The sequence below is a fragment of the Phyllopteryx taeniolatus genome, chromosome 13 (genome assembly GCF_024500385.1).
Source record: "Phyllopteryx taeniolatus isolate TA_2022b chromosome 13, UOR_Ptae_1.2, whole genome shotgun sequence".
In the NCBI taxonomy this organism is placed as follows: Eukaryota; Metazoa; Chordata; class Actinopteri; order Syngnathiformes; family Syngnathidae; genus Phyllopteryx; species Phyllopteryx taeniolatus.
The window spans coordinates 7,613,752-7,624,782 of NC_084514.1; the positions used below are offsets into that span (position 1 = coordinate 7,613,752).

Below are 11,031 nucleotides of genomic sequence, written 5' to 3' on the forward strand. Positions count from 1 at the left end.
GGGAGGAAACCGGAGTGCCCGGAGAAAACCCACGCAGGCACGGGGAGAACATGCAAACTCCACACAGGCGGGGCCAGGGATTGAACCCGGGTCCTCAGAACTGTGAGGCTGACGCTCTAACCAGTCGTCCACCGTGCCGCCATGAGCAATCCAATCAGAGTAAAACTTTTTTACATCATATTATCAAATTCAAATTTGGTATCAAATTACCAAATTATCTGGCAAACCCTAGAGAGGGACATAAAATATTTCTTTTTTAAACTGATGGGAGGGAGACCTTTAAATTATTAAAACTTTTTTTTTTTCCTAATCGAATTTTCAAACTCCTACCAATGAATCCCAAACTGTGTACCTCTCAATGCATTCGTTTTTACGTATACGTTTTGACAAAAGGTATAGTTTTCCCTTAAAAATCACTTTGATTCGTGATTGTTGAGCATTGCGTAACTAGGGTCGGAATTTCATCCTCAGCCAATCATCTTGTCCTGACATCATTCAGTGTCACGTGTTTAGATGCGCTCGATTTAAGACCCAGGACGACCCCGATCGAGGGTGGGTTCGCAAACTAGTCTCTTGATCGGACAATGACAAACACCGCCCACTCGGTGAAACGACTGCTGATACGCTTGACGTACATCGCGACACCCGATGCTATAAGCTAGAGAGGTTGATAAACTAAGGTAGCTTGGCTTTTGACAACTACTGTGTCGTCCGTCTTTCTTTTTTTTTTTTTTTTTTTTTCCTGTTTGGATACAACCCTAAAACAGAGCGACCGTCCTGGCCCGCGTAGAGGACCCGCTTGCCATTTTCTCGTATTTGTCTGGGATGTATGGATGGATATTTGACGGAATCTCGTCGTTGTTTGAGCCCGCCACGGGGCAAGCTAATAACGGGGAGCTGACGAGCACGCTAGCACGGCGGCGAGAGAGCCACGGCAGACCGGTCAAGAGGAACTACCAGAGGTTAGTAACTCACCAGTAAACACTAGTTTTTAGCTCACTTGAAAATAGTTGAGCCGTTATTAAGTTAGCTGGTATTACACGTTATTCTAGCATGGTAGCGAGTTAGCGCAAATTGATACATATGAGTTCGTGATAGATTAATTATGACTTAAAAAAATAAGTTGTCACAGCAACGATATTCACACACATATACACACACGTATTCGTTGATTAGAAACAACAAAGTTAGCATGTAGTGTAAGAGTAGCACTGAAGGTGAATTAAACAAAATTAACCCAAAAGTAAGCATGAAAAAAATTTATATATATATTAACATGGTTCATCACAATGGGGAAATTCATATTGTTGGCAACAGCAGTACACGCATACAAATACACTCCACAACATAAGTGGACTATGTATAAAGCAAAAGAATAAAAATATATTCCAAGATTTATGCGATTATGCTACAGTAATATTTATACAATTTGTGCAAAATGAAGTGTATTTTCAACAGTGATATAAAATATAAATGATTATATCCAATTTATACAGTGTATGAAACTGTTTTTGTATAAATGTATGCATAATTTTCCACATAGGCATATTTGAACAATGAGTACACATGGAGAGGTAAGAATATAAATAATAAATAATAGGGTATAGTATGTATGTTAAAATCACTGATCGAAGCTGTTTCTTTGTCTCGTCCCACATTTAGAAATCAACTTATGTTGTCTTTGCGTGCAGTTTTATTTAAAGGTGCCTTTCAAAACATGCAAGGACACTGAACAATTAAGCAGTCAACATAAGATAAAATTAATTTAAAAGACATGAAACTTTATGAAACATCAGTGTAAAAAAAGAAACTCAGAAGACTCAGAGGAGTATGAAATTCTGAACAGGTATGTTATTCCCTTATGTTGGAGACATTACAATATGTGCACATCTCATCTTATGTGACTTTTTCTTTCCCTTCCAGTGTTGATGCAGCTGACAGTGTTGGCCAGAGTGACCATGTTGCAGCAAAAAGACGAAGGCGAGGTCTGTGCGGGGGGAAAAAAACAATGAGTTGCTATTTATTTGTGCTCTCTTAAAATTGACGTAATTGATTATTCATCACTGTATTTTTTATTATTATTATTTTAATCCAGATGTGGTGATAAATTTTGTCAAGAAGACCGTGGCCAGGGTTGCAAGTCTGCTGCGGTTTCGCAAACCTGTGATATCAAGTCCTGATGAGCACGGACGCTATAAGGACACACAGGTTTTTTGTTTTTTTTTTGCTCTTGAATTGTGCATTTTGGGGGGTTAATTCTAATGATCCATTTGAAGTCCTGTGCGGAGTACTTTTGTGTAAACAGGAACACATTGAATGACATAAACTAAAACAACAGCAAACTACTTGCAGTCAGTTCTCCAAGAAAAAATTATTCTCAAACTAAATCGTGCATAAAATAAAATAATACATTACCATTAAAATCTTTTTTGGAAAGTGGAACGTCAATTGTTCATCGCCTTTTTTGGAAATGTTGGATGCAGAGAAGTGCAACAGTTAAAGTTTGAATGCTACCCATGACGTCGGCTAGCTAGAAGCTGAGCTGCACTGTATTTGTTTGAGGAGTGGATGTCTGGCTCGAGTGTGAGGACATTATAATACTGGACAGTAATTCCCAACCAGTTTGCCAGTGGTGCTGCGGGGAATTATCCGAATTCACTTAATTTGTCAGAAAATAATTTATTAATTATTATCTTCATTATTTCAGTATTTTTGTTTGATGGTGTGTAGTGCGACGTATGTAAAGTGGTTTGATAAAGGTTGGGAAACATTGACCTAATATACTCTATGGGAGAACTTGGTGCACCTGTGTACCGTACCGGATAATAGGATTACATGTGCCGTTGAACCCCTATTTACCACTAATTGTCACTAAAGTGAGTAAAATAATGCAAAATAGGTTTTTTGCCAATGACTTGAATAATTGATGGTATAATCGGTGGAATGATTGATTCTAAAAATATTTGCTAGCTGAAGCCCTAGTATCAAATCAAGTCAAGTTTCTTTGTAACGCCCTTGAGCACAAAAGAGTCCCAAAAGGGCTTCATAGGGCAACAGTTGACAAAGATTGACATCCCCTGATCTAAACCCCCTAATCGGACAAGGAAAAACCTAAAATTTACCTAATTGAATTTAGTTAACATGACAATTAGTCAAGACAAGTAAAATTAAAAAATCAATTAGGCAGTTTTTCAAAAATACATGGCTTTCCTAAACAATTTCCTGTGTCGATCCAGTCTGACACGCTGGGAATCGATGAGCTGCGCATGCCGTGGCTGACGAGCCCTGACTGGAGAATGGGTTTGTAAAGACAATTACTAGTTTTAAAAAATGCTGTTTATCTGTCATATGCGCTCTGTGTAATCTGTTTTAACTTGCTTCATTCTCCGCAGATAAAACGGGGATTGGAATGATCGATAGGGCTACACCCAAGCCTTTCCAGGGCTCCTTGCTTCCTTTAACGAGAAAATTCAGGCAAGTCGCTTGATTTGAGAAGGTCCACTTTAGGATGGAGACAAAAGGCAAAAAAACAATATATCTGTACTTTGAAAAACAAACACGCTGGCCCTAAACTCCCCTGTCTCGTCTGCACAGTGGGACCACAGTGTCTTCTGAGAGGAGAAGCTCCCTCCAACTGCTGCCTTCACGACCCGCTGTGAGTGTGGGAATTCCCCATACCGACCAGAATTGTTGCAATGGCTTTGGGCACAACCGCTACTCCAAGCCCAGCCTCACCGTTGAAGAGGTGAGTCACAACAGTGATGTGTTTCTGTAAAATCTTATTTTAACATTTTTGTTTTTCCCTCTCCTGTAGGCCATAAAGCAGAACGACAAGGAGCGCTACAGGCGTCTGCTGGAGATGGTGACAGAGAAATACAGCAAAAGCCAACCGCTACCTTTCAATCAAACAAAACCACAAGCGTGAGTAGAATTGTACTAGATACTAGCAGGGGTGCACCAATACCAATTTTTTCCTGACAGAGTCCAAGTGCTTACATTTGACGACTTGCCAATACAAAGTAACGATACTTGATAATGCCATTACATCTTGCAATTATGATGAAAATGTTTTATTCTAATCAAATATTGTTGCAAAAATTTTCTTGAACATGACATAAGTCTCACTCAAATATTAGGGGTCCCTATGTAGAAGAAGTACGTTCAATAGTGTTTACGTTAAAGTATCTCCACACGGCTGACTACTCTTACTCCACCTGCCCGAAGTTATGTCAGCCTGGTAAAGTATCGGTGTCATAGTATCAGAGCCTTTTTTTTTTTTGTTTTTGTTTTTGTTTGTTTGTTTGTACGAGTATGGACATCCAGTTTTGGTATCGATACAGCAATGGGTATCTGTGCATCCCCAAATTATACACAACTATGAGAATGTTCTTTTAATAAGGTTGTCCTTCAGACTGCTAATAAACTGCGGGTTGTTTTTGCAGTGCGTTGTTGTCCCACGGCGAACACACAGTGACAAGGAAACCCTTTGAGTCGGCACCCAGAAAGATGCCATACTCCCGTAAAAAAAAAAATATAATTTTCTTTATGCTACTTGCTCGGTGTATATAAAGCAAGTAAATGGGCTAATGAATATTGCTTGTGTTGGAACAGCTAACCCCAGCGTGGTCTCGTGGAGAAATGCATCTGTAAATAAGAGCAGGTTGGTGTCACTAAATCTGATATGGGGATTGTTTACACCAAGGGCTCAAGGGCCACAATACATTTTTAACACTGACGGACGAGTTAAAAAAATAACAATAATGTTTGAAGTTGCTTATTTTAGTAATAAAATTATTGTATTAAATTTCATAAATAGTATAAATTGTATTTTTTTTTTTCATTTTTTACAATACATCAATACAATAAAGTTGATGAATCATTTTAACACTAGCATATTTGGGGGAAATTGACATATTAATGCAGCAATTATTACAGGCCTCTTGATAAAGTGCTAAGTGGACCGGAGTGAGCTGTGTGTACGTCGCGTCCATTTTTTTCCCACCCCTGGTTTACACAATCACGTAGCAGGCCTCCGTTTTGGGAATCTCCTGTCAATTGTCGTCATTGTGAGTGTTAATGCATTTTATTTTCTACCAGATGGGGTTCCCTGCCTCTCAGCAAGTCTTACACAGGAATACCGGACGACAGCCAGCATGTCAGCTGTGCAAAGGTTATTTTGCCTTATTTTAGGACGCACTTTCAAAAGTATACATGTTTAACACACTAGTTTTTGCTGCCATTTTCGAAGAATTGGAATGCTGACAAAAAGTCATGTCAACAGTTGTGTATAGTCCACACATTATCGTTGGTTGTAAATATTGCTACTGCTCTCTCATGTTGTTTAGAAACCGGTAGCCGAGTTGGACCTCTCCACAGAAGTTGCCACTCGCCTCAACCTAGTGGACCGAGTGACTCCTGCGGTTGGCCCGGCGGGCGCGCACACACTCGCGGCACATGTACGACACACCGAAGATGATATACCCCGACTCACTAAGGTAGTACTGAGGCTTCTGCAGACTTAGACATGGCCTTATAGATAAAGATTGACTTCAATACTAAATATCATAAAATAGCTCAATGAAATGAGACCAGGACAACAACCTAAAACATCAGTAAAGCAGTAGAATCATAGATGACAAAGCATTGCAGTTCAAATTATTAGTCGTTTTAGTAATTCAAAATACTATTGGGCAGTGGAGGATATTAAATGAATGGGATGATGAATAAATCAAAAATATATATGTAGGGCTGAAACGACACCTCAAATAACTGATAATTTGATTACAATATAAAGTTGCAGCAAAATCTCTGCTTCAAAGCTTCACAGGGATTATTTTTCCTCACGGACTAATGTTACTACGGACGCACCACTCTGTGCGTGCATAAATTGTTCCGACGTCTGTACCCAGGAGGGTATTTTCCAAAGTCTGGGATTATTTCACACGTGAAATACAAGAGAAAATGCATGTCTACGTAAAACAGAACTGGCTTACACAATAGCGCGTCTACAGTCACGGATACAAGGTAACATAAACACCGTTAACTAATTTAATATAACCTCCCACCGGTAGATTTGGTCCTCAATCCTTTATTAAGTATCCTGACATTTACTCCACTTGTTTTCTAACTTTTATTCACTTACATTTCTAAATATTTAGCAAATTTGTCAGACACATCAGACACACCAATCAGACAATTTTGAATTATCTGTCCTTTCTGTACAAAAAAAAATAATAAAAATAAGATAACTATCATATTTTTCTCTTCGTCCTGGCCGCTTTTCTCTTTATTGGAATTTTCTCGTTTTCTATTCTTTCCCCTACTTGTTCCTTTCAGTAGTGTAGCATCCTCACAGTGTTTTAAGAATGAATTTTAACTGAGTTTTTCCAAGTTGGTTTGAGGGAGCTCTCAACTCAGCTGTGTATATTGCCCATCCACCAAACTGGAGGTCACATCGCGGTACTTTTCTAGTACGGGTATACCGTGCAACCCTAAAATGGAAAGAATGTCTTTGACGTATTTGTGTGTTTTTAGGAGATGGCAACGGAGGTGTTCCGTGCTCTGGCTCAGAGTGACCCCAACTTGGTTTTGAGTGCCGCTTTCAAACTGCGCATCACGCAGAGAGACTTGGCCACGCTTCAGGAAGGTGGCTGGCTCAACGACGAGGTATTTATAGAGTGTGTACGCTGTATGCCTTAAGCGGGATATGAAAATACCCTTCTTTAACATCTTAAAGATTCTGCAAAGTACATTCATAGATTTGTTTCAAAATATAGTACAGTATAGTTTGAACATGATTGCGGAAAACGTAAAAAGACTGGGAACTATGTAGTCCTCAGTTGAGGAGATATAACGTTAAACTGTTTTTCTTATCCATTTTTGTGTTTCTGTTTTTTTGGGGGGGGTGGCTAAAACAACATTATTAACATTTTCACACAGGGGCAGTTAGCTTTGAATAGTTTTTTTTTTCTTTAATAAAATTACCATTTTTAAAAACTGCATTTTATGTTGACTTAGGTTATCTTTGTCTGACATTTTCATTTGTTTCATGATCTTTAAACATTAAAGTGAGGAAACTGCAATAAATAAGAATTTGAGAAGAGGGCTAACACTTTTTCATGGCACTGTGCTATACTGTAGCAGATGAGTCAGTAAAGGCTATAACGCCAGCCAAGGGCGTCAAAGTAATTTCTGAGTTACAAACCCCTGTCTCTGAAAAGATGAAAAAGCTGCTGTGAGTAAGGAAAGTGTAGCGAAAAAGGAACAGTGATTTAGTTCAGTGGGAAAAAAAGTATCAGTTAAGAAAAACTGTTCATTTTTACTATATCTCTTTACTGCGTGCAATACTGTGCAGTTCTGTTTTTTTTATATTTATTTATTTATTTATTTTTTAATTAGAAAAAAGTACCCACAAAATATGGTGGTTTTTTTTGGGTGGGGGGGCTGGAGCAGACAGCCCCTTTTCCATTTGCATTGGCATATGCATTAATTTCATCCGGGGAAAGTTGATTTGCAATTCCCCTACTGTGCTTCCCGTTTGCAGGTGATCAACTTCTACCTTTCCTTGGTCATGGAGCAGTGCTCCGACCGGGCGGAGGGGGCGCGGGTGTACTCGTTTAGCACCTTCTTCTACCCCAAGCTCTGTGGCAGTCCGGGCGGGCGGGTTGGAGGGCACGCCGCAGTCAAGCGCTGGACCAAAGCCGTCGACATCTTCCTGTACGACCTGGTGCTGGTCCCGCTGCACCTGGGCGTCCACTGGGCCTTAGCTGTGAGTCAACAACGTCACATTAGAATTGTGTGTGCAGACAGTATACAGGTAGAGTATATGTTTTCGAAGAAAAAAAACATGATTTGCGTCTCTTCTCAGGTGATAGACTTGAAAGCAAAGACAGTGAAGTTGTACGACTCGATGGGCCAAAGACATGACGACATTTGCGGTCTTCTGCTGTGAGTCCTCTCCTTCTCTGTCTTATTGTTTAGGTGCTGAAGAGCATGTTATATATTTGTTAATATGCACCCAAAAATACATCACTATTTTTATTAATATATTATCCATCCATCCATTTTCCGTACCGCTTATCCTCACTAGGGTCGCGGACGTGCTGGAGCCTATCCCAGCTATCTTTTGGGCGAGAGGCGGGGTACACCCTGAACTGGTCGCCAGCCAATCGCAGGGCACATGTAAACAAACAACCACACTCAGATTCACACCTACGGGCAATTTAGAGTCTTCAATCAACCTACCATCCATGTTTTTGGGATGTGGGAGGAAGCCGGAGTACCCGCAGAAAACCCACACAGGCACAGGGTGCACATGTAAACTCCACATAGGCTAGGCCAGATTTGAACCTCAGAACTGTGAGGTAGATGTGCTAACCAGTCCCTCACCGTACCCCTAATTATATCCATCCATCCATTTTCTGAGCCGCTTCTCCTCACTAGGGTCGCGGGCATGCTGGAGCCTATCCCAGCTGTCATCGGGCAGGAGGCGGGGTACACCCTGAACTGGTTGCCAGCCAATCGCAGGGCACATAGAAACAAACAACCATTCGCGCTCACAGTCATGCCTACGGGCAATTTAGAGTCTCCAATTAATGCATGTTTTTGGGATGTGGGAGGAAACCGGAGTGCCCGGAGAAAACCCACGCAGGCACGGGGAGAACATGCAAACTCCACACAGGCGGGGACGGGGATTGAACCCCGCACCTCAGAACTGTGAGGCCGACGCTCTAACCAGTCGGCCACCGTGCCGCCCCTAATTATATTATTATTATATATTATTCTTCTGTTACTCTTTTGTCCTAAACATCTACATTTCTCAACAGATTCAAGCCATTCCAAAATCAAAACTTTCATTTCATTCAGGCTACTGTTTGTGATATTCCAAGCATTTGCAATGTTAGCAAAATTCAATAAATTCCAGTCTTCGGGCATTCACACATGATTTCTACAGAAATTGCATTCGCGGGTTATTAATGTTGTATGCTTTTTTGCAGCCTCTACCTGAAGGAGGAGCACAGAGCAAAGAAAGGCAGAGAGCTGGACAGTGCCAAGTGGACCGTCGGCTGCATGCGGCCCACTGTAAGTAAGCCTAATGATACCATTTCCTCAAATAAGACGCCATTCTCCAGTGATTCACTGTAAAACTTCGACATTGCAAAAAGAAAAGAACAAACAGTACCGTATTTCCTTATGGGTGCGGCGTCTACTTGAATTCATAAAAGCAGCACTTCTGCTCCACTATATGAGGGAACACAATGTTCATGCTGTCCCTTTCCTTCCAGGAGATTCCCCAGCAAAAGAATTGCAGCGACTGTGGCGTGTTTGCGTGTAAATACGCCCAATACATCGCTAAAGGAAGGCCGCTCACCTTCAGACAGGTACGCTAGTGGAGCACACACTGTTACCTGTGTGTGGAGGAGGGGTGGCTAGTGTGTGTGACTGTGGGTGAGACAGATTGTGTAATGTGCGGAGGTGAGGGCAGTGTGTATGTGAGGTTAGGTAGAGAGAAGGTAAGGTTACATTAGATGCATCACAGCATATAGTAAAACCATTCATGAGAAACTTGCTAACGTATGGGCTTTTTTTTTTATATATTCAATTGACATCTCCTTAATTATAAAAAAAAAAAAATGAATTCAAGTCCTTAGTTGCATGTTTTCCTTTCCTTGCTGCGAGTTGCAAACATATCAAGTAGACTTTCAGATTTGTGGCTGTTATTCCTCTTGAGACGTATTCTATACTCCACTGCAAGTAGCAACGTGACAAGAATTCCTAAAAAAAAATGACAGTCTCTCAAAATGCTGTGTCTGGTTGGAATGGCCTCTTTAATCAGAGTACAACACACAAAGAATTGTGTGCGTCACTTGCCCTAAAAACTTGACTTGAGTAGCGCAAAATGGAATAATCACTAAGATAGGTAATGTACTTTAGTAATCAATAGGATTTTTTTCAGAATTGATTTGAGAGGTTTGAGTATGCATGCCATGTTTTTTAGAAGAAAAAAAAGTGTGGGTGTGAGAGTGACTGAGTTTGTGTGAGTGTTTGTTTTGTATACAAACATTAAAATCTACGTTTCCTTTCTCTACAGTGGCACATGCCTCTCTTCCGGAAGTTGATGATTTGGGAACTTGTACATCAGAAGCTGCTATAGCGAGTTCATTGTGTCAACATCAGACACCTGTGAAGGACTTAAATTGTGAACGCACACAATATGTTGGCACATATTTGCCTGATTAATCTCTGAGTTGTAATTGGAGACATAATTTGGAGACGCGCAACAAGCATTGGCGTCTCTCTTATTTTTTGTAAAAAGATATTTGTGTTGGAAGTACTGCCACAAGTGCCTTTCAATGTTCTCACACTGAAACTGGAGCGATTGACTGCATACCGAGCTGTGTCAGGTCAGATGTAATATGCAGGTCACTTCTGTTTTGTCACAGTCGAGACACTAATTTATTCAAGCATTACTCCGCAAAAGTTGAAAGACATGCATGGTGACATTATTATTTATTTATGACATGACTGAATGAGAGTTTATATTTTTGGGTTTTTCCCTGATTAGTAGGCAACTAAGAGATGTCGGCAAACTCTGCATACAGTATGTACTACATAGCAAACTACTGTATACAAGTGCATGTTTAAGTTCATGCTTTGAAATGTGATATTTTCTTCCCCCTGAAATAAAGTTTGTTAATATAACCTATGTATACATGTTATTATTTTATGGGATTTCTAAAATTTTCAGATATTCGCTATGTGAATTACTGATATCTGTGATGGAATTGTAGCTATCTCTTAACTCTAGTTTTGAAATATCAACAATTTGATTTTGACTAGTCACAATTCCAGTTCAATTCAGTTCAGTCTTTTATCTTTTCACCTCAATTCAATAGATCTACATGACCCTTTTCAGATAGGCGAAATGCCTTTGTAGATATCTGTCACTGGAATTGTCCTAGGTAAAATAACATTGCCGGTCTCTAATTCAGTTTTGACCAAGCAAAATTGAATTACAGATCTTTCTGTCCT

The 11,031-nt window shown here is 40.1% G+C and overlaps 1 protein-coding gene across 2 annotated transcripts; it reads left to right on the forward strand.

Annotated features, from left to right (window-relative positions):
• Window positions 1-554: 554 nt before the first annotated feature.
• On the forward strand, window positions 555-10,705 carry senp2 (SUMO specific peptidase 2). 2 transcript variants are annotated; one of them, XM_061793720.1, is made up of 17 exons: window positions 557-962; window positions 1,924-1,985; window positions 2,096-2,208; window positions 3,237-3,300; window positions 3,393-3,474; window positions 3,595-3,745; window positions 3,815-3,921; window positions 4,443-4,519; window positions 4,612-4,660; window positions 5,098-5,170; window positions 5,346-5,495; window positions 6,535-6,666; window positions 7,544-7,768; window positions 7,868-7,947; window positions 8,997-9,081; window positions 9,285-9,380; window positions 10,091-10,705. In XM_061793720.1, exons 1-17 carry the CDS (start codon window positions 826-828, stop codon window positions 10,151-10,153), a joined length of 1,746 nt encoding a protein of 581 aa, XP_061649704.1. In that variant the 5' UTR covers window positions 557-825; the 3' UTR covers window positions 10,154-10,705. The 2 variants fall into 2 exon arrangements, with proteins under 2 accessions (XP_061649705.1, XP_061649704.1); XM_061793721.1 differs by lacking the exons at window positions 4,443-4,519; window positions 4,612-4,660 and having other exon boundaries at window positions 555-962.
• Window positions 10,706-11,031: the final 326 nt, after the last annotated feature.